The following is a 27838-nucleotide window of genomic DNA, read 5'->3' as shown; positions in this document are numbered from 1 at the left end:
GTATGCACCTACCGCGGGCGCAGCAACGTGCCTACTGTAAGCAGGCCCACTCTGGTCTGCCAATCGTAGGGGGTCGCAGCCGCCGGTGTAAGCTTGTGTGACCCAAAACTAGGATCACCCACTGCTTTCGTACTAGTCATAACAGCCTGCCCAGGTGAGATGCGGAAGCACTTGGGCGACAAACAAACTCCTTCCGCACGCCTATCGTTTCTCAAAACCCACTTCAGATCGACTGGACATTCGCATTACTTGGAGGAAACGCTACCCTCGTCGGTTATCCAGTAGTCTAATTTTGCTTCGAGCAACTTGCGGGCCACGATGGCACCCCCCCGTAGCATCGAGGACCGAATACCTTCTATCCTAGGATGGCTTTCGGAGAGCAATAGCTTCAAAACGCTTCACAAAGTGCTTATGGACAATCTCGGCAAAAACGAAATGACGATTGGGCTTATCCGAGGTACGATTATTTACTTCTATGTACGCACTATTCCTTGGGTGAAGGCTAACTTCCCAGGTGCTGAGTGTGCTAACGTCGATGGGGGATTGATCGTCGATCCACCTGACGGTTTCCCATTCACGGACCTCACCGCTGCACTTGAGTGGCTACGACAACATCAAAGCCTCCCCCTATCGGCGCCGCTGGAGATCTACAGACTCGATTCCAAATTCGGTTCTAGTCCCCCAAAGCCCGGGCAGTGGGTACCATACTACATGGTTACTGTTCCCGAATTTCCACAATATACGTGTATTGTACCAATGCGAAGTTGGCGTGGGATCTATAGGACAACGCACAGGTCCGGCGCAGACCGAATGCCACAAGGACGGTCTCGTCTGCTCTCCGACAATGAGCTCGTCTTCAGCGATGTGTTAGCGCCATACGCAGTACATGTAAGTAACCTGTACGAGGCTCTTACGCGTATTGTTGGTGCTGCGCGCCAGAAGATCGCGTATGTCAACCCCTCCAATGGAGTCGAATTCCATGGCTGGATGGTACCAGATCCAGACAAGACAGCCAACGGCGTACTCAAAATCACTTCCCGGAAGTACCACTTGTCTGATCAATCCATCGAACGTCTCCGAGACTTCATGAAGAACGTTCCTGGCCTGAAACTAATGTCCAATCCGATTGCCCCACTGGTATGCGATCTCTACTTATACGACGAGCAAGAAGACGTTTCTTACAACGTAGAGCACAAGGCTTACGGGGAAGAAAATCCCCACATCCCGCTTAAACCCCTGGACTCCGATTTCGACCTAAAGTTGAACTGGCACTTCCTCTTGGTCCAAAAGGGAGAAAGCCTTGCTATTCATACCAGGTCTGGCGGTGACTCGGCGGACACGACGGCTCGTCTCATCAGCATGGTAGAGGATGGAAGCTGCACAGACTTTGCTAGCATAATCAGGGAAAATGGACCACATGCCAAGGCGAGACTTCGCGAAAAGTGGAAGGAGGCCGACCTGTACGACGACACTGTCGACTTTGGACCCATAGCGAAGGGTGAAAACAGCGAAGGAGGAACTCCAGGTTCGCACCACTCTGCTATTGAAGTAGCTCTTATGGGTCTTGCATTTCGGGTTCATATCAACGAGCAGTGTTACAAATTACGCAAGCATGCATGCATACTCTTGCACAACCATCCCGCTGCTGATGCAGTCATGGTCGAACACGAATGGACCACCACAGATCAGGAGCTATACGAGGCTAGCGGCCTACTTCCCGTGTCACTAGTTGCGGGCGCAGCGGGTGCGAAGAGATGCATCCTACTCAAATTCATTCCGCACCACAGACCTGAGGCGGTCAAGTCGACTTCCGAGCTCTTCGAGCTAGCAGCCAACACAGGCTGGACGTTTCCTGTCTGTACCGCTCAAGACTTCGTATTCGTCGCGATGACGGGGGGGTTTGCTATGCCTGATCAGGTCCCCTGCTTAGACAACATCGCTCTTCTGCCTTCCTCTTTGACGACTATCCTCCCACAGTCAAGAGCCTGCGTAACATGCGAGGACAAATCTCGTGTCAGGGAATGGAATTGGGTCCGAACCACTATCGGGGGCTGCGAGCTCTCAAGGTCTAGCCGGGGAAAGCTTTTTTCCTTCCCTGCATCGCCGTACATCAAGTCTGAAGCCAAGCCTCTGAACAAGCTTTATACTCTCAACGATGGCTCCGTGCATGAGTTCTTTCATAAAGTCTTCAATGCGAATGACACGGAACTTACCACGAGTATACATGGCTCTTCTGGTCTGCTTCAGCGACAATGGAACCATGGGGATATGAAGCTCCACGATGACAATAAGGCTCACACAGCATTTCGGTAAGCTTCCTTCATTGAATCGGCGCAAAATCATCATTTTCGCTATCCTGTCCTATCCTGTGCTAATCATGAGCAGCCTGATTCAGCGTGTCCTCGTGGGTATGAGCTTGTCACGCACCCAGCAAAACCAACCTTTCGTCACCAATTATAACCAGGACTTCAGCAAGGTTTTCCTTCGACTCAAAGAGGAGAAGAACTGGTCTAATCATATCATCAAATCGTCTACGATGGCGGAGATGGTCAAGGTGAAAGACCGCGGAATCAAACTCCAAGAACTCATCGAAAACTCGGGCTTGGCCACTGGAACTGTCAAAGTTTCCTGCGACGAGTGCCTTGGGGAAGACACATGCACATTCCTTCACCCGGAGATCGTGTACACCCTCCCAGACGCGGATTACTGTTGTGGAAAGTGCTATGAGCGTCGGCTCCACTGCAAGTTCACCAAACTCCCCGAGGATTTCTTGCAGAGTCTACGCACTTTACCGCTACTCCGAGCCCACGTACCTTGCCACGCTTGTTGGGAGAGCGGAAAATTGTGCGACAACAACTCCGGGTCGTGCAAGAACTGTGAATCATCCAGTCTAACCTGCGAGAGGGTTGCTTGTGAGGCTTATAATGAGTCGAGAGACAATTGGTTTTGTCCTCGCCATTGCGACAAAGCCCATTACAACGACGGTTACAGTAACGTTGTCGAGCACCCAAGACCACGGAGAGGCTACAATGCGCAAATTGCTGCACGAAAAGCAGTAATTGAGACAGATACACGTGTTTCCGTGTGCACTGAATGTTGGCGAACTCGGGGCGACAAACTGTGTACCAATGCCAAGATCTGTCCACCATGTACGATTCGAATCCAGAAAGGGGATGCGATTGCTTGCACGCGTATAAGATGCGCTGCGTACACGGAATGCTCGGTCGACAATTGCAAGTTCGCCCACCCTGCTCAACCGTTTGAAGCGGGCAGCCTAGTCGATTTTGAACCCTTTCCACGGAGACGATAGGGGGCTGTCTAGGCTCTATACAAGTAACAAGAGTACGCAACATGTGTTCTAAAACGCAGTGAGAGTGGATTTTCTGGGAGTAGCTGACCTGTGGATGGAATATGACGGTAACGTGGGCATAGTGATAAGATTAGAATGACCAGGTGTCTTACACACAGAGTTAGAGCTTGCATTTGGAACGAGTTAACAAGTAGTGATGTTATATAACATATAGTAGCGGTAATGCTCTTGAAGACTACTAAATAGGTCACTGGTCGCTGTATACTACAGCTTTATCATACTAAAATGCTATGCTCTTGTAACTTTCTCGTGCTTATTTGCAGTCTTAACATGTTCCCCTCTTCTAATTTACATCTAGATGTGCGGTGCGGTGCAGTACTTTAGTTCTTCCCTTTCGTTCTATAATACTGCGGTAACTGAACGCAAAACAAGCTACCTAGGTACTTATAACTTCTAAAATCTATATGTACTTACCTAATTAGGTCCTCTCAAAAAGGAAAGTATCTTCAATACAAGCTTGTAGTTTTGATCCTCTACTACACTTTTCGCGCGCATAAAATAGAAGCTTACCTTTAGCAGGGTGCGTGATTTGTTCGGAACGAGCAAACCGATCGTGACCACAACGCTGAAGCAGAAGGTTCTCGATCATTTTTCAAACTACTGGCAGGTGCGAAGGTCCCAGGTTTGTAATATTGCGATATATTTAGAAGCTCTTCTCGCCCCTATCCTCGATTTAAGAGCGCATTCATTGTCAGCTGGATTTGGTACATACTCAACTGCCACTAATTTCTGGAATTATACAGCTTCCTGCACCCTCCATGGATAGAACCGGTCACCGAATCTGCCGAAACTGTAAGCGTCGTTGGGTGCAGCCTACGGAGGTCTACAAACAAGGGAAAAGGAAAGGTGAACAACAAGACAATTGCCGCGTATGCAAAAGTGATTGTAAAGCATCCGAATTCCCAGCCAATCTAGTGTTGACCAAGGATGAACTGAACTTCTCCAAGAAGCAACCGGAACTCGCAAGTCTCGAGAAACAGTGGCTTGATAGTCTCACGTCTGAGCAGGGTAGTGTGCTACTACACCCTTTCGCAACTATGAAAGCACTACCTCATGGTATGAAGAACTCCGGGATTTCTTACGCAACTCACGAAGTACATTGGGATGCTGTTGAAGAGAGATTACGAGACGTCTACTTGCTAGACCGCCTTTTCGTCGGCTTTGAAACACTCCAAAAGCATTACAAACCCCAGGAAAACACCGTTCACCCTATTGGTCTTCTTGCTGTGTCTCTCAACAACTGTGCGACTCGCAGTAGTCAGCCTTGTAAGTCCTGCTTACTATCTTCTGTCCACATTTACTAACTAAGACAGTTAAGATTGGCTGGCTTCAAGGAAAAGATTATGAGGGTATCGCAGGACCTGAAATCACCGGAGCTACAGCCGCACTATTCGTTGCCCTTGAGGCATGGTCATCTTTTGAAGAGGGGTGGTGGAACGCAGCCGCTCCGACACAGCGCCTTAAGAAATGCACAATGTGGGAAATGCCCATTCAGGATTGGTCAGTAATAGCTCGCGTGTCACAAACTAGTAATCATCGCTAACTAAGCGCTAACTTTTTAGCACAAAAGCTATCCTGATCCCATACACTGAGATAGCATCGTGCTCTTTCAATCACAGCGGGAGTTGCGTGGGCTCGCTTTCTCGCCAATCTCACGGATGCCTCTTGTGGGCTCGAAAGACCTATGACTATCAGAACGATGAAGGTGCGGGCGAATTGCTTATTCCGCGAGGTGGCGACTACACGACTATGGGCCAGTGTAGAACTAGCGCTGACATACTCACCGTCCTTGAAGAGGTGTTTCACGACCATCCCACAAAGGAGGAGTGGCAAACTTTGAAGTCTTCCATCCTTAATAGAATCCACGAGATTAGAGACCCTGGTGATGAGCTCCGGGAAAAGTTCCAAACATTGTTGAAGGAAGGCCGGTTACCTAGGTAGGGTTGATCGATTCTGTCAGGTCCCGGTCCCGATGGGCCAAGGCTGACTCAGCACCAGCCATAAATACCTCAGAATCGCTATCGTGGCTCAGTAGCGATTCGTCTACCAGGGGCGAGAAGTAAGATTAGAAGTCTGGGGGACGGTCTGGAAGTAGATGCTTGTCAACTTCTCGGCGAAGGTTCTGTCTATTAGACAAAGGTGATGCCAGAATAGAGGAGCAATCTATCGAGTGAGAGTTATGAGGTTTAGCATGACGCTGTTGAAAATGTCTGAATAATTCAGTCATCGCTGGGTGGATAAATGGGCGGGTAGCGGGGTCATGGGAATTGAGTCCGGGCGAGCTTCAACACGCGGCTCGGCGGTATCGGCCTAAGATAAGTGATATTTCATTGATTGAAACCACAATTTGTGTCTTTCTTTCACAAGGTTTTATAATTACACAGCCATTCAGTTTGTAACACGTGCTTGGGAACTTAAGAAGCTTCCAATCGGACTAAACGACGAAGAACCTTGCAAGAGCCACAGTCTTGAGCCTACTTCTCCGAAACAAACACCAAAACACAGTCACGCCAAGAAGCGAATCCGAAGCGCTAGCCTGGGTGCGACGGTACAAGGCAGCAGGTCTGACCCAGACGACGATCAGACAGTGGCCCCAGGACGTGCGCGAAAGCGCCGCCGGACTCGTAAAAGCATCCGTGACGACAGCCCCGATGAGATGAATGTTGATGGAGACAATGGCGCAGGCCAAAGCAGACACTCGATTCTAGAAGCGTTCGCGTAATGTAGGCTTCTATAGGAAGGCTTCCGTGTATGTGAAGAATAGCAAGTTATATCTCTCGCGGTGAAATGCCGTCTGAACCCCATCTGGTCCACATCTTGTCCACCTTGTCCATTACTTGGGCGCGTTCTGTAACCACTCTCGCAAGCGTGTCTTTCTGGCTTCGCTAATCTCGCCGCGGTTGAAGAGCAGCAGAGCAGCTCGGTATAGATCCATCTCCTGAATGATATCCTTCTCACTCTCAAACAACTGGTGTACCTCTGCATACTTCGTCTGTGTGGTGTTCGGGCTTAGGCTTGACACGGATTGGAAGAGGTGTTGGATATGGCGCTTTGTTTCTTCCTTCGCAGTAGGTGCGCTGTATCGAAGTTCGGGTATAACGAGCTGTGCGAGCGCAAGGTTTTCGTCTTCGCGCAGCAGGAGGGTGAATTCGTTGAGGTGTAACTGTGCGATGGAGGTGTCATTGCTTAGGATATCCCAGTAAACTTCGCATAGATTTTGGATCCTTGCACTACGATCGCGTGTGTCTGGGTGATGAAGTTCTTCGAAGAGCGCTGCGAGGATTTCTGATGACATGGAATGCTTGTGACGTTCGCGCGTGACGAGGCTTTGGGTATCTTTTCAACGGGCTCGTAAAGGTATGCTTCGGTGTGTGGTAAAAGCAGAATAGCTTTGATGTTGTTCGCGAACGTGTCTAGTGCGTCACTGTGGTCTAGTGGTCATCGGTGGGGCTAATGATTCAGAGCGCTTCCTGTCGAGGTTGTTTGTGAACCTTGGGACGTTCGGGGAGAGGGTGCTCATTAGAGGAAGTTGGCGAAGAGGCGACGGATAACTCAGTGTCAACTATGCTAAGTTACTGTGCGAATATTGCGATACAGGTGTCTAGCAGGGGAGGGTTACTAGTTGACGAGGCCCGGGGTGTCTTGGACGGGTGCTGCGGCCACCTTAGCAAAGTTCTTGCCAAGGCCACCACCCCCGCGGGCAGAGACCTCGGGAAGACAATGCGCCCTTGACTGAGACTGTGACGCCAAGCCACTCACGACTCCCACAATACATCACCACCACGTACGCAAAGGTACTCCCCAAATGAGAGGAATCGCAATTATTAGACTCTTGAGTTGCGACAAACGTCCACGGGTCCGTTATATGCCTGGGTGCGTTTACCGAGATATGCCTCGCTTTCGCAGTAGAAGGTATCAGAGCTGTATTTCAGGGGTCTACAAAGTGTGCGTGCCTTGAGATTTTCGCCATCTATCTTTTATTAGTAAGCACCTCCAAGCACCTCCTTAACGTTGTTCTACACACGAAGAGCACAGGCAACTTCGATATGTTGGCGTGAATAAAGCTTACAGCGCATAGTTTTCTTGAGACAACAGTAACACCTAGAAGATTCAATACTCTACTGTCTCTACAACGAATAATGTCTTAGACACAAACTACATTCTTTATTGTCTTTACAGTTTTTAAGACGTATTTATAACTACAGACAGCCTCGCAAGAATGAACTAACCCCGCCATTCCAAAAAAACAACATGTCCAGCTCTTTTCCGCAAGATACCCAGGACAATCTCCTCGACTCTATCACGCACACCTTAAGCGATAGACATTTCCTCGACACGAAAACCGAGTGCTCAATATGCTACGAGAATGATGTTCTGCCGACAGTCCAGATTATCGTCTGCGGCCATACATTTCACAAGGCGTGTATCGCCAAATGGGTCAACCACCTTCAATCCGAGGGTAAGGCAGCTACATGTCCGCTAGATCGAAGCAGACTATTCAGCGAGGGCTTCTTAGAACATCTAGAACACGACTACGAACGTGACGACGAAGGCTTGGTTGACGACGAAGGCTTGGTTGACGACGAGGCCTGGACATCAAGCGATGATGAAGCTCTGCAACAAGAGCGCATTGAATATGAGGAGCAACAACTTCGGGAGGATGAAGAGTTAGCGCAAGAACACACGGAATACCAAGCACTACTTTATGAGGATAGAGAGGCATCAGAATTACAAATACTTCTAGTACAGCAAAGGATACGTGACCTGCAGCGTGCGCTTTGCTCTGCTGAGGATAGACGAGAAGAGAGGTCAATACTCCAGGATCTAGAGGCTGCAATGGCTGTGGAGGCAGAGCTACAAAATAATAGCGTATAGTACAATACAATATTCTGTATACTTAGTTTTAAAATCCGAAGTAATCCCAGACAGGATCAAGACGCCCTACTTCCCGGCTGCGCCGGGGGGCGTCATTAGATTTTGGTGGGGCTCAGCGGTTGCGCGGGCCTTAGGACCCGCGCTACCCAGCGTTGCCGCTCGCTTCGCGAGCAATCGCGTCGCACCTCGCGCTGCGCGTGTTGCGCCCGTCTGAAGTTTTGATGTTCCTCGCCAAGGCTCGGGCGCCGGCTGCAGCGGCAAGCCGACGCGACACGTCGCGTCGACCTGCCGCGGCAGCCCGCCCGAAACGCCGGCCTCCGTGATTACCGTAATGCTTACGGTAATCACGTCCTGCACCCAATCAGACGACTGCTCCTGGTCTGCCAATTACAGCGTCCGCTTTCGTCCGGTGCGAGTCGAGTACATACAGCCCTGCAAGCAGGGCAATTAACATTCACTTTGTATCGCTATCTTAGGTGTCGGTTCCAGCCAGCTACCGCTAGTAATCGCAAGCATCAACTGCTCCTCATTGAAAGCTCTATCGAGAGAGATCAATTGGACTACATCATCAAAGATGGTGACAAAGTCAAGCTGCATTGGTAGCTGCTGCTTCCAGGCTAATGACATGGCGTTACACGCCCGTGGGGAGTTGGGTGGAGATTTCGAGTCCATTATCCATTGTCGTGGCATCGGTATAGTAGGAGGGTGGTCTTGATAGAAGCTTCCGATGAGGTCTGCCCTATTCAGGCGTCAGCAAATATCCAATCTTGGATTTACCCCGGAGATGCTAACCAGCTAATCGTAATCCGTAAGTGCTCTTTCTCAATGGTATCAAATCCGCCCCTAAGTCCCACTATTCTGACCAGTGCGTTACTATGTTTTTGCCAATCATTGCTGGTAAAGTTCCTCAATAGAGCCTGGAAATTGTCAGCCTTACCGCCACTATCCTCACGCGGGCGACTTACAAAGTGGATCATGAAAGAGACCACAGCACCTATAGCTTCATCACTGGTGCGCTTCGCCGGATCGTTCATCATCTCGGTGGTATGGCGAAGCGCCTTGTTGTGATATTTCAACGCTATGGCATCATCTTGAGAAGGATAATATCCGTTTCGCCTCTGGAACAAGAAGTTTTGTGAGTTTGAAAGCATGTTGTGAAAAGCTGCCGCATCGCTTAGTCCAACGGGGTACCAGGAGCCACGTAGCTGGCTAGGATGATTGCTATCTTCGGTACTAAAGACTACGCCAAGTCAGGAAAGAGTCTGACCAAAAGGAGTGAATGCGCCTACTGTTCGCTAGTAGCGCTCGACAAGAGTCATCGAGTTCGATGGGGTAGGGGCTGAAGGGATCAAGCTGACCGCCACCAAACCGGTCAATATCGACGCGACTCTCAGACGGATTGCGAAACTCGAGGACGATTTCATTGCGCGCCCTCTTCGTTTTGGGTTTTCTTCTCGCTTTGCCGACCTCAGTCATAGCTAGGCGTCGAATGCGCAGTTGCATTTCTTCATTTTTGAGATCGTCGGGGTGTGTGAGGTTCACAAAGTTGAAGCTTGGTTTCGTGGAGCGATCCATGGCGGTGATTGCGGGCCGTGACGGTAGCCCTCACAAAGAGCTCGATGTCTTGATATATACCCAAGGCATAGGTGAGCGCAGCGTCAAACTTATGTCATCGACATTGGGGCTTCGGCACCATATCAATAGCGAGACTGGGGCGAAGTGGCAGAAGAGCTGAAGGAGATGCCGAGAGCATGAACGTGCAGGGCAATCGCACAGGAGGGGCGTCATTTCCAAGGCTGCGGCAAGCGAACAAGCCACTCAAAAGCAGGCAGCACGAAGGCGAACTCCGTGGAAGCGGATTTCATTGTCGAGTAGGGTGATAATGGACGTTACAATTCGGATGGACGATTGATGCGCTTGCGGGAATTAGTAATGTAGAGTACCTGTCAAGCTCGTGAATAAGCAAAAGAAGGCCGAGCAGCTATGCTCGTCCGTCCGCTGTGATACAGCTAGCATGACTAACAACGATAGCAAGTCATTGAATAAGAATGTAACATATCGTGCGCTGGAGCGAAGAAAATCGCCCCTAAAGATGGCATTAATATTATATTGATGGTTTCAATGGTGCTCGCAACACTTCCAAGATCAGCGACAGCAAGTCCGGTATCCTGCGCTACGCACCGATCTCGGGACTCAGGCCCATGACATGCCTAACCACCCACGCATGTACCCGCCTTCAACACCACCGCTGCATCGCCTCGACTGCCGTGAAGTCTCACTTCTTCCATCAGATCTGGCTCACCAAGCAGCAGCGCTTTTGCAACAATTCTCCATCTCAACACAACGCCTTCATCAATCTCCAATGGCTGCAAAATCCAAACCCTCGATGTCATGCAACTCGCATTTAGCAAATCAGTAGGAACTGCAGCTTGCAGCTCCTCAAGCTTGACATCTTTCCAGTCTTCCTTAATGCCGGTGATGGTCATGAGAGCCTGGCGCCCATCCATGGTGCATTGCAAGCGGATCAAAAGAGAGCCGATGTAATACATGGAACGAGGATCAGTTACCCAGGTCAGGAAGAACATGGCGTCTTCTACATCAAATCCAATACTCTTCAAAGGTTCCGGGCTCGCATTTCGATGTAGATGTTCCAAAAACCTTTGTGCTGGTATAAACAGGGCAGTATTTGGCTGCAGATCTCGGTAAATGCCTCCAGCTTGGTTATAGTTGGGGTGTACCACATCACGTTTTAGCTGCTCCCATAGATTGGCAGTAAACCGAATTCCATTGCTAATACAAGTAGCGATGAATCTTCGTCGGTACCCGTCGCATTCGCTGTCTGTCGGGGGAGCAGCTACATGTAATCTGCTTCCATCAACAAGGTACTTTGCCGGCTCTGTAGTTGGTATGGTGTCGGGGAAAACTTGGCTGACAGCATCCAACTCCAAGTCATGCTCTATTAGCGCACCGGGTCTTTTAAGAAAGATGGTGTCAATTTTGATAACTTCGGTCGAAATGTGCCGGATGCCTTGCACACCTCCGAGGGGGAAATTCGGAATCGTTAAATCGCCAGTGGCGACACTTCGCGAAAGCCACGTCGTATTGCCCATGAGTCTGATTGATGTACTCTCAATCATAGTCAGTGGGTATGTCTCTCCTGCGGCAAGCGCTAAGACGGCGCTGAAATACAACACCTCTTCGCTGCTGCTCAAGGCTTCGCCGTAGTATGCGAGAGCACGTCCACTGATATTTATCATGATGCTGATGCGGTCTCCAAGATTCTGACAGCCTTTTCGAGAAACGCTGTTGTAACGGGCCATGATACTTGACCTCATGGCCGATGTAGGTGTTCCGTCTTTGTTGGTGAACCCCGTAAATATTTCCTGGCCTTTGAAGGCCTTTATGTCGATATCGCTCTCGGGAGACGGCAAGTCTAACGCCGTACACATAATGATGTGAAGATTGACCCACTTTATCCTTACTATGGAATCACCCGGTCCATTCATGAAGAACGTCGCATTGTGATTCCTGTATAGCTGCCTTTTGTCGCTCCATGGTTCATTGACGTTGAATTCATGAAAGCACCAGGCACGATCCCACTGCAACGAAGGAATGTACAAGTCAGCGTGGGATTCAGAATCCCCTCTTTCTTAGAGCTTCACGTACCCATCTCGCTGCGTTAATCTTCTTGTAGAAAGACACATAGAGTGGTCTAACCTCCGGCTCAGGTAACCATAACTTATGCCACTGTATCTTGGTGATTTCAAAGTTCTCCACAAGGTGGGTCTCCGCCTCGGTAAGTTTCACGTCCTCTAACAGAACCAGCAGACGCATGCATGATCGATAAATCACATCCATGGCAGCAACAGACATTTGCTTGTCGAGAGTGTCCTCTTGGTCAATACAGAGCTGATCAATCCAAAGTCCTATGCGAGGGCTTTCTTTTTCATCCAGAATGGCATCTACAAAGGGTTTGCTGAAAGGCCAACGATCGTGCGGTTCATAATCCGGGTTCGGATAGTCGCCTGAATGCCAGCAATAGGAGATCGCGAAATACTGTCGTGGAAAAAAGTCTTCATCGAAAGCCTCCCGAGCCTCTGAAGGAAAGACTAGGCGAAATGGTGTCTTCAAGATGGTCGCAGTTGAGCGTTGGGAGAACTGAGCAGCGACATCTGGACACCATGAGGTCAAATTTCGAAGAATGAGGCTAGCCTCCTCTTGACCTTCATCGAGCTTGGCAAGTCCAGGCTCAAATACTTCCGCTTTGTTCTCTGGGGTGAGTGTCAATTGAAAGATGTTGTCGCTGGTGTATTCGATGCTTGCGTCTCTGCTTGCCACGATCCTTGCGGGGGTAGATTGCGTGTCCATATCGGCGGACAGGCGTTTGATGTGTGAAGCTCAGCCGCTCTTCTCTCCATCGCCGAGAATTACAATCGCGGGGTAAGCTACGAAGCTCACTATAGACTTGATCTTTCTGCATGTGTCTGAAAGTGGCTGGGAAGGAGACCTAAGTGGATACGCCTCGGGAAGACAGTTGGCGCCAATCTATGCCTGGACTAGCGCGCCAAGCAGCATCTCGATAACATCGAAAATTTGCCCGGCCTCCCTTCTGTTTCTTCACGCACCATCAGACAGTTCAACACCCATCTCACCCGCATCTTTACGTCTTGTATCGATGCGACCCGAGATTTCCTATTGGGTGATTGCGATATAGCGCTGCGGAGAAGGAACCAAGCGATCCATTAGAGCTGGCTGCGCATTTTTTCGGTTGCGCAGGCGGTGTCATAGGAGCGGTACATACACAACCCACAATCATTGTGATCTTTGAGCGAACAAAGCCTCGAACAACTGAGAGCTTGCAATGTTTGTTTGAAGTTGCGGATTATAGATATATGGCCATCTCATGATAGACCACGAAATTGTCGCGCTTGTCATAATGTTGCGCGTGTACCAACGCGCGCTATTACCGGCGTGCTTGTCTGACATGTAGTCTGCTATTTCGGCAACGCGTCTCATCGGCTTTCAAGTGATCAAAGTGTATGTTCTGCCATCGCCGCTGTCGCCTACATGGGGCACACTCGAGACATCGTCTCTCGTGGCTCTGCGACTAGGACCCACCTGGGCAGCTTCATACCAAGGCGCACGATGTAAAGGACAAGCTTATTACAATAGCGCGCAATTATCGAGTAGTTTCAACCTAGACACACACGTTGACGGGCCAAGCGAACACCAGTGATTGAGAACGCGCGAACCTGACAAGGAAAATTCATGGATGAAGACATCACGAATAACGAACAGGGCAAACGTGCAACATCGATAATTATTTGAGGAAGCTTGAATATTCGATTGCCCGGTGATGAGGCGTAGCAAAGACACGCTCACTAAGATGACCTGGGAGCGAGGAGAAAGCACAACCTTTTGATGCACAGAGGACTGTAACAAATTCCGCTTTATTGAATAACTTTAGGTTGGAACACTCAAGCCTCCTGCCTGTACGACACATCAACAGCGACATGTGCCCTTTCTACACAAGGTTTTCATCTAGAAGACCGCGCATGCCTTCGAGCATTCGTTACACGAGGTACCTCGGGTGTTCCTCTCCATTGATGCGCTGCTCATCGGTTGGCTGGCAGTACACTGGGATCTCAAAGCTATAGCCACTAGGGATCTCCACAGCACCGTCCGGTAAGAGCTGAGCCCGTGGTAGGAACTGAACAAGTTCTTGCAATGGTTTCGGGAAGTTGTTCTTGGTCACCGCCCACTTCAGCGGCGCAACATTTGCGAGACCAATTGCTACTGATGCCTTCAGTCCATCAAGACTCTCAGGGTCAGAAGCGGGTGTACGGCCTGCATTGTCGAGTTCTTTGACAGTGTCGTACAGGAGACCCAGATCAGACGATAGATTTTCGATGATGTCGGCATCCTCCCAAATCTCCTCAACAATGTCGAACAATCGATCACCCTTGTCAAAATTCTCAGTGAAGAGCTCGTAGAGCATCGATACCATGCTTAGCTCCGCATAGCGCTGATCATCCAGAAGTCCACCACCACCGCTGAGAATGGCGAGCATGCCGTAGTACCCACGCATTGATGTGCCACGAGGATGTGCAGCAACAAAGTCCAAGCCCCCTTTCATCTTCGCGATTGCCATATTGTACACTAACGTCACTCCGAAGGTGACATAGAGGCAGCTATCAAGTGTCCAGAAGGTGAAATTAGCAGGCGGTGGAGCCATCTTTAGCCAACATTGTTCGAGAGTGCATGCGCTCGAGTAGCACATGTAAGCATTTGAGTATAAGCCTTTTGTAAGATACTCGTCGCCTCGGTGCTTAAGCCAGAGGAGAGTCGATATGCCTTCTCCCATAAGCTCCATAAACATCTTAGCGTTCATATCCGCTTTCGAGAAACCGACCGATTCGCGTGCTTGATGTTCATGCTGCCCCTGTATGAAGTCCGCAGACTTCTTAGCAAGATGGCTGTCTGCGTGTCCAACAATAGTAGTCTTGTGGAGGGTACTCCACATGACGTGAAACTCTAAGATGAGATGTTGATAGCGCTGTAGCTGTTGGCCGCGCGCAACGACGATTTCTGATTTCATGCCATGAACACCGCGACGCGCACGTATACCATCGGAGATTGGAGTTCCCGGAAAGTTGCGGTGGCAATAGATGAGGTCGTTCATGCGAAGTACTTTCATGAAGCCAGCTAAGTCTTTCGCAAGTACTAGTAGTGACATTGAGGTGTTTGCATTGCTCTTGACCATGCGTGTTATTTTCTCCTGGGCTTTGTTGCTAGCACTTGGTAGCTCTATCTTGAGGTGCAAAAGCCCAGCTGGAGCTTTCTGAGGTACGGGCCTCAGACTCAGGTTCAGGTATCCGTCCGGAAGTGTTTTGGCGGCTTTGACATGACGAATATTGATGTATTTTACACCAAGCCAGTGTGGCTGAATTGCGAAAGCGCCCCAGTTGATGTCGAACCGTACCCAAGACAGTGCGTGATGCACATAGCTTTTTGCAAGCTGATGGATATTCTTACTGATTCGTAGAAGAGAAGTCTCGAAACGGTAACCGCCGAATGTGGTGTTGGACTCTTCGATCTCGCAATCGTAAGGATTGAACACGTAGCTCAGAACGCGGTTGAAGAGCTCCGCGGGCAGAGCCTCTAAGTGCGAGATGGAGGGTGGGTTGTTCATTGTGGCTAGTTGAGTGTGGTCGAGTTCGTTGAATGTATCATGGATGCAGTATAAGCTGAGAAGCACCAGTATTTATACCGTGCGGCGCGAGTGGTTGGTTGCTGCACTTGAGAGTTGCCTGACGTGTAGGTCATTTGTCTGTGCGCAAGAGAATCCGCATGCACCACCAGGGTTGGCCAGAACTTGTGTCGCATTCTAGGGTTTGCTGCCTATACCCTATTATTTCTTGGCAAGTAGGCAGTATGCAAGACAGTGTGTACATCTACTTAAGCCTTTCTTGTAAAGTGCGACACAAGTTGTAGCTGCCTCTAGTGTCGCTAGGCAATCCTCACGCAAGATCGACCTCCCGCCCCCTTCTTTTCAGGATGACTTGTATGCAGTCAACCTTGGCCATTCCATCTTGACCTTTCGTCTGCTGCTCCATATCCTTGGCTGCCCAAACATGTTCGATATCACGCATGACGCGTTTCAAACTTGGGAAATGCTTTACATCATACAAATTTTCGAATCGGTCACGGACGAATTGTCGCTGTGTGCTGTCGATCGCCTCGCAGCCCGCGGTGAACAGCGGCCACATATGTGCTGAGGTTAGAGGCGAGTGAATATCGACTCGTTGTAGCTGTTTCAGACACTGATTGATATGCTCCATGCTTATTGGGTTGGGAGCGCCTATGTCAAGCCAGGTTCGATAGAGGTAAATGAAGGCGGCGTGGCGATAGGCTTCAGCTGTCGAGCTAATGTCTATGCGCTCTTCGATATCCCCCCTGTTACATGCATCGAATTCCATGGCTAACAGGATCTGTTGGATATGTCGGCCAGTTGTGTTCTCATCTTCCGACAAAGCAGGGCTTGTTGGTGACAGCGCTCTTCTCGTTCTGATAGCGTGTTGCAGCTGACTGATCTTTGCAACAATCAATAGGACTTTTGCGATGCTTTCTAGCTCTTGCTCCCCTTCGATAGCGATAAAATCCATCCCATGATCCAATAATGGCTGCGAGCCTCTCGACACGGAAGAAAGAATATCGTGGTATGCAAACAGGCTCAGGAGAAAGCGAGCACTAGACGTGACAAGCCAGCTATCCGCACCGCGCCCTTTTATCATGGCTTTGGCGCCAGTCAGATGGTTCGCGACGTTGGCTTCATCGTCATCGCCAAACAGTCGCGCAGAAACCTGCATCATCATGACAGTGGCCAGCGCCGGCTCAGTATCCATCTTCACTGGATCCTGAATCATCCTTTGAAGCTCTTGAATAGCGTCTCGTTGGTGACGGTAGCCTCGTAGGTGAAGTGAAGCATCATTTGATGCAAATGCGAGATGATTTGCAGCCATTGAGAGGACTGTCGACCTAAGTGCTGGCGATTCGTAGGCCATGGCCGTCAGATGTCGTTGAAATGGTGTCGCAATGCCATTTCGAGGTGAAACTGATAACAGCTTTGAGAGCTGTTCTCCCCAATAATTAAGGAGCCATCGATCGGTTGGAGATATCCCGTAGGACAGTACGGGGCTGTTCAAGAGAAAAGCAGGCATACTTTTCGCCGAGTCCGGCGATGAGAACAATACATCTGGACTCGGAACTGCCGATTGTGTGGATTCGAAGCTGATAGTCGACGCTGGGCTGAGTGCTTGGTCTTCGTCGATAGCCTTCTTCTTCCGACTCTTCCGTGGTGGTTTTGCCAATGTATTAGCGGCGTTGTCCTGCCATTTCAGCTTGACCCCATAGCCTTTGCAGATGATATTTAGTCGTGTGCAACGCCCACAAAAAGGCTTCACCTCATCACACTTATATCCAGCCCCCCGACAAGTCCAACAGCCGGTCCTGGATCTCTTGTGCGTTGCCATCTAGACATGCGGCGCATCTTCGGTGCTCTGTCACCGTAATGGTCATTCACTAGAACCACCTAGAGCTTGGCATAATCGACTGATGAATCAATAGGTCGCGGAAGTGGGCGATGTCTGAAGTTTAGGAGAATTGCAGAACCGTCAGAAACGGAAGGTAAACGGTGGCAAACCGCATTAGTGTTAGCTCCCGCATCCATCGTGAGCCGAGGCCTGCGCTCCTAGCAGCACGATAGACACGAACAGCCCATGTTCTTGATCGAGAAGTGCTATTATTTACAAGTGACCTGAATAACCAACAAGCCTGAAGTCAACCCTGAAATGGTATCTCGCCCTCCTCGAAAGCCCGCACCCATCTGAACATCCCTTCTGCTGGATCCATGACACAAACAAAGTGTGTAACTTCGTTACAGACCGGGTATTGTTTTAACCATCTAATTAGCTTCTCTGGGCTCACGCCTACTGCTGCGTTTTGCCCTCGCTTCGCTTTACGGCCTTGCTCCTGGGTCCACTCTCGCCATTTTCGCTCTAGACACTGTTTTCGCATGATGCTTTCTTCGAGTACTTCTTGCATACCGGCATTGAGGAAGCTGTGATTCCGGCCCTGAGTATGGACGGCCTGGTTCTGTTTGGCGTGCGGATTGGCTGTAGACTCCAACGATACGTCGTGATTAGTTGTACTGATAAACGTTGATGAGCGTAAAATCCTTGCGCTGTGGAAGTCTTTCTCCAGGATGATGGTCTCCGCGCTGGTACAGAATATCAAATATGCCACCGATGTCTGCATAGTCGCAATGCTGTTGGGTGCGTCAGATGCATTATATGGCGGAATTAGTGCAGATGATGAATCTCTTCGTTCTTGCAAAGACTTCTTAGAAAGCCTGTGGCGTCTGCGAGGTGTACTCGGCCTAGGTAGAAGGCATTCGCGTATGAGAGTGGAGATGCTCGGTCTCTTCCCCAGAAGCACCATGAGAGTGTTCCAGTAATATCTGATGTTCGGTCCTGAAAACCCACGGGCGTTGTGGTAGGGTCGAAAGTTGAGTGAGACACTCAGACCCTTCCTTACACCTGTAAGTGCGCCCACGAAACCAACGTAACCAACTGTGCTCGCTATCACGTCGCCAGCCACACCCTCGATGAAGTCGAATTGCACGATCGCTTGTCTCAGGAGAGGCATAGACCAATCTAGCGTTCGGAAATGCATCATCGTTGCCTCGGCTTCGGGATCCTTTACCATGACTCCGCCGCTCGTGCAGCCCATGAGCAGGTCCAGGAAGACATTGTAAGCGACGAGTAAGTACATTGGCACGCCAGATGCTTCGCTAATGCCCCTGAGTTCCTCAGTGTGTTCATCGCTGTGAAGACGACGCAAAAACAGACGGCCTAAGAGATGGAAAAATCCAATAGGCAACTTCAGGTGCTGAACTGCTTCATCGTAGAGACACGGCATCTTGCGCAGAACGTGGGCGTATTCGGTGGCGACCAAGACATAGCGTTCGCGTGGTGGTAGTGAAAGGTTGATGGTGTAGATTGAAGGTGTACTGCTTGCCGATTGTGCTGTTGATTCAGACATGAGGAGGTGACTTTGACTGGAAGAGGGATCTGAAGAAAGAGCGTAAGATTGAGGTTTGATGCGAGACGTTCGCGCTCTCAACTGGGGAGGCATGATGTGGTCGAGCACGGGTGAATCTTGGAAGGAAGCCACGTTCGTCCAGCGTTTGAAAGAACAGCTCCGCGACTTCTACAGAGTCATCGACTCTTGAAGAGGCGCTTACGAAGGCATACGCGCGCTGGTGCCTAATGCTAGCAATCGTAGCAACTTGAGAGAGTGGGGCGAAGCACGCCATGATATACTATGGGATGACATGTCAAACCTCATCAGCCTCGTTCTGAGACATTGAGAGCGAGGGATATATCGACTCGTCGTCGTGATGGTCGCGTGTGAAGACAAACAACCCAAACGCGAAAGATGAAGCTACTACCCCAGCTTTCGAGCTCTCCACATCCGCACCTCGGCTTCCAGAGCATGCTTCCCCGCGGGAGTGCTTAGCCGGCGCAACGGCCAACAATGTCGACGTCGAGCATGTCTACTACTAAGCTCGCGTTTTTCTTACTTCACGCGCATCCTTTCAATCGTCCCAAGTAGTATACTATCTCCAGCTACCTCGTCATGCCGTCAGCAAACCAACCGCCTCCACTCGCGGACGTACGCGTCCTCGAATTCGCAGGACTAGCCCCAGGTAACCTCATCATCCCTTCGCAGTATGTTCTCCAAAATGCTTATGATAGTTTCTAGGTCCCTTCGCGGGCATGCTCCTGGCAGACTACGGCGCCACAGTCCTCCGCCTCGACCGCGCACCCGCAGCCCCATCCTCCGATCAATTAACGCGGCGCAAAACCTCGATATGCGTGAACCTCAAATCGCCCGCGGGCCTCGCCCTCATCAAGAAGATCATCCCTCAAGTCGACGTCGTAATCGATCCCTTTCGACCGGGCGTCCTCGAGAAAGCCGGTCTTGACCCTGAAACGGTGCTGTTAAGGTTGAACAAGCGATTGATCGTAGCTCGCATGACGGGCTTCCGTCGGGATGGTAAATACAGTCAAATGGCCGGGCACGATATCAACTACATCGCTGTGTCCGGCGTGTTAAGCATGTTTGGCAGGAAAGGGGAAAAACCGTATGCGCCGGGCAATGTCGTGGGAGATTTCGCGGGAGGCGGCGCAATGTGTTTCATGGGTATATTGCTTGCGCTGCTGGCGAGAGAAAGAAGCGGCTATGGACAGGTCGTCGAGGCGAACATGGTTGACGGAAGTGCGATATTGGCGACTATGCCAAGGTTGGGACTGAAAACAGAGGTCTGGAAGAGGGAGAGGGGCACGAATATGCTGGATGGCGGGGCGCCCTTCTACGACACGTATGAGACGAAGGATGGAAAGTATATGGCAGTGGGCGCTATTGAACCCCAGTTCTACGCTGCTCTACTCAAGGGTATGGGTCTGGAGCCGTCGGATCTACCTGGTAATAGGGACGACAGGGCGGACTGGCCAAAGTTGAAGGACTTCTTCGCCGCCGAGTTCAAGAAGAAAACGCGCGAGGAGTGGGAGGCCATCTTCGACGGCACAGATGCATGCTGCACACCCGTACTGACGCAGGGTGAACTCGAGACCCAGGGCTTCGATCAACGGCCGGCTGTAACTCTGAAGTCCTCACCTGGATATGCGATACACGATGGTCATGATGGGAGGTCGGCAGCAGAGGGCCAGGGTATAGGAATGGATGGCAGTGGGTGGAGCGAGAAGGGCTTGAAGCCTGGCAGTGGGGGCGAAGATACATTGACCACATGGATGGGATGGACCAAGGGAAGACATTATATCGAAGATCAAGGGGGCTTGGTTTGGAAGGACTCTGCAAGGTTGTAGTTATGTCAGATCCCCTACTCATCATTTGTACACATACGCGCTTCCTGTGTTCGTAAATCGCCAGTCAAAGGCTGTATATCTTCAGTTTACACATGTATTCATACAACCCGCAGTATGTCGTCTCATTGCTTAGGCCCTCGCCTTCCTCGCTTTCGGTTTGCTGGCCTTCTTGCCAGCATTCCGGAGCCTCTTCCTCTCTATGTTCGCCTGGATCCTTGTGCTCCTCTTCCTCCAGGCCGTCCATCGGTCACCCGGCACGAACTCCTTGACCTGCACACCTGCCTTCTCGGCCGCACGTCCAATCTGCCAGTTGGCCTCACGGTACGCGTATCCCTTGCCAGCAGTCAAGCTCAATCCCTTCCGTGTCGCTTCGCGCGGGGTATCGCGGACGCTGCTTGGGCTGCCTGTGCCGTCGCCAACTTGTAAGTCGGTTATGACCACTGCGTCCGCAGAAGGACTCGTTGACGTAGTGATAGGGACGGCGAGCATATTTAAGCGTCTCCGTCGCGCCGCATTTGGTGGGTATGGAAGGGTGTGGTCTTTCTCGAGGGCGACACCAATGTATTGCCTCTTTGGGTGCTTCTTCGGGTCACGGTAGTACCGTACGTAACCAGACTCTGTAGCGAAGATGCAGTGATCGCGGCCGAATTTGCAGTTCTCGCCGGGGAACCAGGCCGTTCCTCGCTGTCGGAAGATGATGTTTCCTGGGATGACATACTCTCCTACAATGCCGTTAGCCAGGCTCCTAGCTGCTGCTTCATACTGTACAACACACCTCCGCTCTTCTTTGCTCCTAACCGTTTACCAGGTCCATCTTTTGCTCCGTTGGCTCGTCCTTGGGCCTGATGCGCTGAGTGCCTTACGAAGGAGAGAACCGGGGTGGGCGCCGAGGTGCCATTGGCCACGCGGAGGGCGTCGAGAACACGCGTGGATGGCGCGATGAATGTCGTGGATATTGCCAATGATGCGCGGACGGGCGCAAATATCCGTGGGAGCAGCATGACCGCTCTGGTGCTGGAGAGGCGGGCCTTCGAGTGCACTGCGACTTTTCGAGATGCTCGGTGGTCCGTGCATGCTCCGCCGGCAGTCCGACTGCTACACCCGCGCAGTCGCCACGGCTTGTAGCATTACAGCGAGTACAGAGTAACCACGAGTTCCAATTGCTGACATATATTGCATGCATCAACTATAATATGAACAGGCTTAAGACCAAAATCTAGCAAGCTGCACCCAAAACACCTTGCACATCATGACAGGATGCCAGACCCAGAGAACAAAACCTTGGAAGTCTAGCCGCAAGATCCTCCCAGACACGCATCCATCTACTGCACTTGGTTGACGATTTCTTGTGCCTTGGAAAGGCTCTCCACCATCTGCTGGCAATCCTTCCGCCTCTTGACAGTGTACTCTGACTCCTTCAGTAGCTCGTCGAGCTCGTCCGTCTTGTACATGTTGGTGAGAAGCTCGCCCTGCATGTTTTCCTTGGTCCATTGAACGAGGTTCAACATAATGGCCTTGGGGACCATGTCGATCATTGTCCGACGAACAATGTTGAAGTAGGAGGTAATCAGTAGTTCTGTACATCGTTAGTCTATGTCCGATATCAACGCACGAGGAGACTTACTAATAACTTCGACTTCTTGCGACTCCTTCTCAGAGAGAGTACCGGAGGCCTTGAGTGTAGGTGGTGGTGGCTCCATAGCCGCCATCTTCTTCTTGTTCTTGCTGGCGAAGAAGGAACCAAAGAAGCCACCACCCTCGTTAGGATCAAGAGAGGGAGATATCGACCGCGGCGGCACGCTAGGTGGAAGAGGCTTTCCGGTCTTGGGATCCACTTGTTGAGGCCTGCTGCTGTTGTGGCGCTCGTGTACGATGGCCATGGCGCGTGAACCATTGATGAAGTCAGGGTGACCAGTGTTGATGTAGACAGACTCCATGGCAACAAGGTCCCTAACAAGCTTGTTGGTGGGTTCCATAGCCTTCTTGAAGAAGCTGACAACGACCTGGTGTAGCTTCTCCTTCAACCCCGGGTACCTTCGGAAAGCGTTCTTGTTGAGGAGCTGGCTAAGAATTCGAATCAACTCGTCGTAGACGAGGCTGACACACTTCAAGCTAGGTTCCTCCAGTCGTTTAATTTGTTGTTTGACAATGAGCTCGAAAGCAGTAGTACCGACGAACAGCGCTGGCGATGAACCGGAGGAGTTGTAGAGAACCGTCCTGATATCCATGTCTTTGACCTGGTCGAAAGGATCAACGGCCTTGACACCGTTGGCGTATAATTCGTGGTAGACGAAAGAGATACGAGCACCGCCAGAAAGCTCCACCGCAGAAAGCTCTTGGTTGTTGCCCTCCAAGACTCCTCTGTATTCGTTGGTGAACTCCGTGATCATGTTCAAGACTATGTTGGAGCTGTTGCCGAGCATGGAGTTGCCTAGCGAAGCAAGTTCTGCCTGGTACTTTTGTAGTGAGGAGGCGATGCGGGCTTTGATATCGGGGAGCGTTTGTTTGATGTGCATCATAAGGATCTGTAACTGTTAATTGCTGTGTCGAGATGTATAGAAGAGGCTAAGCCTACCAAGTTCAGCTTGCGCGCAAGGTAGGGTGTACCACAGTACGCTGCCTTGTTGCGATATGCCTTGTGGTTCTCAAAGTATTGCCTTTCGTGCTCGAGCGCGTACGAGATGGCCTTCTTGTTCTCGATATCCCTCTGTCCTCGGTTGACGACTGGTACGTAGCCCAACCGCAGCGGAATGATGCGACCAGCGAGAATGTCCACGACGTCGGTTCCCTCGTCCATCAAGTCGACCTTGGTCAAGACACCGATGGTCCGTTGTCCTTCTGGGTCCACCTCGCGCGCCAGCTTGAGACCATCCGAGTTGGCCAAATCGGTGTTGGCAGCAGTGACAGCTAGGATAATTGCGTTGGGCTTGCTGATTTGCTTGAGGACCATCTCTCGGATCTGACGCTCAATATCCCTCGGCTGGTCTCCAACAGGCACCTTTGTTAGACCTGGCAAGTCGACCAGCGTAAGTGTGAGGACGTTTGGCGAATATATCCTCAAGTTGATGGGTGCCGGCGAGATACCCGCATTGCGACCCGTCTTGGATTCCGTCTCTCTCACAATCTCGTCCCTTATCTTGCCGAAGTCGTGGAACTTCTGGCCAGGAATGTGCAGGAACTCGCCCCACTCGTCGACATTGTTCTCCTGGTCTGTTGTCTTTGCTCCCTCGGTGGTGCCGTTCGCTTGCGAGGATGCGCGATTGATGAGCTGGAGAATGAGCGGTCTTCGGGTGACGATACCGGTTCCTCGGGGCAGACTGGAAATCTATCGTTAACCTACATCTATCAGGCCACGGCGCAGCGGTGGGCACTCACAAGTCTCGCCCAACAATGTTCTCGAGCACCGAACTCTTTCCACTAGACTGCGATCCTACGACGGCAATCTGGGGCAAGTCTATGGGGTTTTGGACCTGACTTAGGCATCAGTATGCGTCTTTGGGCTGTTGATGTAGCCAGTTGCGCGCGCGCGGGCGGAGGGCAGCGACGTACTCCGACTGTAGTGAAGACATCCTGGAGCTTGTTTACGAGAGTAATCAGCCCCGGGTCGTTCACGTTGATGCTGTATAACCATGTTAGCTGTCCGCAATGCGAGGGGCTCTCCAAACATGTGCGTACGCATTTGGGTTTGTCGCCATGGTCGGCGAAGTGTGGGTCGAAGTGATGCGGATGCCTTCAGTATTCGTGTGTAGAAGCGGGTTTGGGTGTTGGTGGTATCAAGGGCGCTGAAGGCGAGAGTGTCTGAGATCTGGGGTTGTTGCTTGCGGGTTGCGTAGCTGCTGCAGGTGCCAACGTCGGAGAGAGCCCAAGCTTCGATACGCCACACGACTCAGCCCCACGAATTATCCGCGCGACTTGGGGATATCTATCGTCTGCGTACGTCACCAAGCTGTCACATGTATCAAATCAGAGATGTGTTCAACTACTCCCGTGTTGCACTAGTAGTATTCTAGGGCCACCTCGAGATTTTGACTACCAAGATGTCGTTCCTGGCGCACATGATGCGCATTGCGGTCACAGGACGCGACACGGCGTCGTCAGCGGGTTCAGGCAGCAGTATTGGTATCTTGATACAATTCACATTCTACGATCTTGGACATATACTAGACAGACACGCTACGGAGAAATCGCCTTCAAGCACATGCATTTACTCGTCGACAACCGATGCAAACTTGTCGGTCATCTTCTGCAGGAGTTCCTCGTACTGTTTCGAAGTCAGCGTATGTACAGATTAAAACGTCACGTCCTGCCAGGCTTACCTTCTTGGTGACCTTCTCCTCTCCATCGCTGGGCAGCTCGAACTTCATTGAACGGAGCTGGCTCTGGATTTCCGAGGTCGCGTCGCGGACCTTGGGCCATGCATGTCCTTGGGAGACGGCCTTCTGAGCCTCGTCGTGGAAAGCCATCATGTTCTTCATCATCCACTCGGTCTTCCATAGCGGACAAAACTGGTCATAGTCCGAGTAACCGTTCTGCTGCAAGAAGTCCTCCTTGAGTAGCGTAGCCACATCAAGCGTAATCTTGTCACTATCACCCAGCGCAGATTTACCGACGAGCTGCACAACCTGGTCGAGATCGTCCGAGGTAGTGAGAAGCTCCTTGATGCGGTCGCGGAGACGGGGGAATTCCGGGTTGTTCTTGGCGTAGTACTTGTCGAGCGGAGTTGTGTACTTGCTGTAACTAATCGATGTGTTGACAGATGGGAAATGCTTTCGCTGAGCAAGCTTCTTGTCGAGACCCCAGAAGACTTGCACAATGTTGAGTGTGCTCGTGGTGACGGGATCCGAAAAGTCACCTCCTGGAGGACTGACAGCACCGACAATCGACACACTGCCAAATCGTTCGGGGCTACCCAGAGCCTGAACACGGCCAGCACGCTCGTAGAAAGATGCAAGTTTAGCACCCAGGTAAGCAGGGAAACCTTGATCAGCAGGCATCTCTCCGAGACGTCCGGAAATTTCACGAAGAGCCTCAGCCCATCGTGACGAGGAGTCAGCCATCATGGCCACGTCTTTGCCCTGGTCGCGGAAATACTGCAGGGGTAAATAGGAGTCAGTGTGCGTCTCACGTGTATGCTAAACAGTCAAGACCTACCTCGGCAACGGTGATTCCAGTGTAGATGGAGGCTTCACGAGCAGCCACAGGCATGTTGGAAGTGTTGGCAATGAGGGTCGTTCGCTTCATGATGGGCTCCTTCTTGCCGTTGACATCGATAGTGAGCTGTAGCAAGTCAGCATGTTGTACACACGATGATCCCATTTCCATACCTCTGGGAAGTCCATCAAGACTTCAGCCATCTCGTTTCCTCGCTCACCGCAACCCACGTAGACGATAATGTCACTGTTGGAGAACTTGGACAAAGACTGGGAAATGACAGTCTTGCCGCATCCGAAGGCACCGGGAATGCACACGGTACCACCCTGAACACTGGGGAACAGGGAGTCGAGCACACGTTGGCCGACGATGAGCGGCTGGTCGGATGACATCTTCTCGTTGGAAGGACGAGGCACCCGTACGGGCCACTTGTGCATCATGCTGTACTCGGTCTTGGTGCCATTGAAATCAAGCTCCAAGATCTTCTCGTCGACGGTGTAGCTGCCCTTCTCGGCGATGCGGGTAATGGTACCCTTGGCGCGGGGAGGCAGCAGAACCCTATGTTCGCTGAGCAGACTGTTCTCGAAGACAGTACCGAAGACGTCACCGCCGGTGATGTGGTCGCCGACCTTGAGGGAACCGGGTGTGAATTCCCACTTCTTCTTGCGGTCGAGAGCAGGCAAGTTGATACCACGGGGAATGTAAATGCTGTTGGCGTCGTCGGCGATGCCCTTGAGGGGACGCTGGATACCATCGTAGATGGTCTCCATAAGACCAGGGCCCAGCTCGACGGACAATGGCTGCCCGGTCCTGTATACGGGGTCGCCTACGGTTACACCAGCTGTGCGATATTAGCCCAGTCCTCCAACGTGTTTCCTTGCGCGGTGTGCCTACCAGTCTCTTCGTAGACCTGGATGGTGGCCTTGTCGGCCTCGATTCGAATGACCTCACCGACAAGGTTGTCGTGACCAACACGGACCTAGGGCAGTCAGCAGTCGTCCATCCTAGTAGAGCTGCTTCACGTACAAGCTCGTACATGGCACATCCGATCATGTTCTCGGCGATGATGACAGGACTGGACGGATCAGTATGCGACTCGAGCGCTGCGATGCGGTGACGTACCCGGAAATGGAGTAGATGGCGCCTATATGGAATCAGCGACATGTCCCATTGTTGTCTACGTCCAAGTGCAAAGTGTTCAAGCTTACCATGCTCCTCGCCCTCCGACTTCTGCTCCTGCTTCTTCTGTCCTTTCTGCGCGCGTGTATTAGCTGCCGGTCCCAGACCCGTCTCTATAGCTAGCGCTGCTTACGGGAGCCATCTTGGGTGCTGTTGTCTCCTTCTCGTCGTCGCTGGCTTCTTGTAGGGTGATGTGCGGTGGTGGCGGCTGGGTGGGAAGCTCGCCTTGTGGTGATATCAGCGGGCTTGCGGGAAGCGGCACTCGGTGTGGCTCAACGTCGTCGTGGCCGGCGGCGGTGTGAGCTCCAGATATCGAGATCTGGTCAATGTTCTTCTTTTGGACTAGGTCGTACAAAGATGGCCGTGTTCGCAAACGAGGACGCAGACCGAGTTGCATTCAATCGATCAACGATGTTGGATGCAGGTTGAGGTTGAGCACGGTCGACAAGCTAAGCTGCCACGCTAGCGTCTGGTGGGGGCATTCCTTGTCATCTGCCTGCGAGCTCCCCAGATATTCGTGAACAGGGACAACAGCCGTCATGTAGTTGAAGACCTCTGTCCGAAACATATCGTGTGCTTTCCGTTGAGCAGAATATCACAATGGTAACAGGGCGAGACATGAACAGTCGATATTGACATACGTCATCGCAGAAGCTACATCCCGTCTTCGGTAAGCTACATAGTGTTTCGCTTGCTGTTCCCCAGCCCCTTCATGAGCCTCTTCATCTCTTTGGTCGTAGCGAACGCATCCGACTCGATCAAGGTGTCCCGCCTCCCGCCACTTTGCGCCTTCTCCGCGTCACCCTCCGTGCCT

The 27838-nt window shown here is 51.3% G+C and overlaps 9 protein-coding genes across 9 annotated transcripts; 3 read left to right on the top strand and 6 right to left on the bottom strand.

Annotated features, from left to right (window-relative positions):
* Positions 1-810: 810 nt before the first annotated feature.
* J4E93_002787 (uncharacterized protein) lies at positions 811-3310 on the top strand (the record flags this gene model as incomplete). Its single annotated transcript, XM_049340728.1, has 2 exons — positions 811-2309; positions 2386-3310. The coding sequence occupies 2 exons, from the start codon at positions 811-813 to the stop codon at positions 3308-3310; spliced, it is 2424 nt and encodes an 807-aa protein (XP_049201610.1).
* Positions 3311-6203: 2893 nt separating this feature from the next.
* Positions 6204-6665, bottom strand: J4E93_002786 (uncharacterized protein; the record flags this gene model as incomplete). Its single annotated transcript, XM_049340727.1, has 1 exon — positions 6204-6665. The coding sequence occupies one exon, from the start codon at positions 6663-6665 to the stop codon at positions 6204-6206; it is 462 nt and encodes a 153-aa protein (XP_049201609.1).
* A 956-nt stretch (positions 6666-7621) lies between these two features.
* J4E93_002785 (uncharacterized protein) lies at positions 7622-8245 on the top strand (the record flags this gene model as incomplete). The annotated part of the gene is made up of 1 exon (XM_049340726.1): positions 7622-8245. One exon carries the CDS (start codon positions 7622-7624, stop codon positions 8243-8245), a length of 624 nt encoding a protein of 207 aa, XP_049201608.1.
* A 1174-nt stretch (positions 8246-9419) lies between these two features.
* Positions 9420-9820, bottom strand: J4E93_002784 (uncharacterized protein; the record flags this gene model as incomplete). Its single annotated transcript, XM_049340725.1, has 2 exons — positions 9420-9466; positions 9535-9820. The coding sequence occupies 2 exons, from the start codon at positions 9818-9820 to the stop codon at positions 9420-9422; spliced, it is 333 nt and encodes a 110-aa protein (XP_049201607.1).
* Positions 9821-13817: 3997 nt separating this feature from the next.
* Positions 13818-15437, bottom strand: J4E93_002783 (uncharacterized protein; the record flags this gene model as incomplete). The annotated part of the gene is made up of 1 exon (XM_049340724.1): positions 13818-15437. The coding sequence occupies one exon, from the start codon at positions 15435-15437 to the stop codon at positions 13818-13820; it is 1620 nt and encodes a 539-aa protein (XP_049201606.1).
* A 4007-nt stretch (positions 15438-19444) lies between these two features.
* On the top strand, positions 19445-20694 carry J4E93_002782 (uncharacterized protein; the record flags this gene model as incomplete). The annotated part of the gene is made up of 2 exons (XM_049340723.1): positions 19445-19514; positions 19571-20694. The coding sequence occupies 2 exons, from the start codon at positions 19445-19447 to the stop codon at positions 20692-20694; spliced, it is 1194 nt and encodes a 397-aa protein (XP_049201605.1).
* Positions 20695-20823: 129 nt separating this feature from the next.
* On the bottom strand, positions 20824-21695 carry J4E93_002781 (uncharacterized protein; the record flags this gene model as incomplete). The annotated part of the gene is made up of 2 exons (XM_049340722.1): positions 20824-21416; positions 21470-21695. 2 exons carry the CDS (start codon positions 21693-21695, stop codon positions 20824-20826), a joined length of 819 nt encoding a protein of 272 aa, XP_049201604.1.
* Positions 21696-22016: 321 nt separating this feature from the next.
* Positions 22017-24389, bottom strand: VPS1 (vacuolar protein sorting-associated protein 1; the record flags this gene model as incomplete). The annotated part of the gene is made up of 6 exons (XM_049340721.1): positions 22017-22270; positions 22319-23219; positions 23270-24011; positions 24070-24164; positions 24244-24313; positions 24370-24389. The coding sequence occupies 6 exons, from the start codon at positions 24387-24389 to the stop codon at positions 22017-22019; spliced, it is 2082 nt and encodes a 693-aa protein (XP_049201603.1).
* A 509-nt stretch (positions 24390-24898) lies between these two features.
* On the bottom strand, positions 24899-27421 carry VMA1 (H(+)-transporting V1 sector ATPase subunit A; the record flags this gene model as incomplete). Its single annotated transcript, XM_049340720.1, has 9 exons — positions 24899-24955; positions 25011-25784; positions 25846-25971; positions 26019-26686; positions 26740-26824; positions 26872-26920; positions 26968-26989; positions 27054-27099; positions 27158-27421. The coding sequence occupies 9 exons, from the start codon at positions 27419-27421 to the stop codon at positions 24899-24901; spliced, it is 2091 nt and encodes a 696-aa protein (XP_049201602.1).
* Between the last annotated feature and the right edge of the window lie 417 nt (positions 27422-27838).

This window comes from Alternaria ventricosa (genome assembly GCF_023758065.1).
Source record: "Alternaria ventricosa strain BMP 2768 chromosome Unknown scaffold_4, whole genome shotgun sequence".
NCBI classification, from domain to species: domain Eukaryota; kingdom Fungi; phylum Ascomycota; class Dothideomycetes; order Pleosporales; family Pleosporaceae; genus Alternaria; species Alternaria ventricosa.
This window is presented reverse-complemented; position numbering and strand designations above follow the sequence as displayed.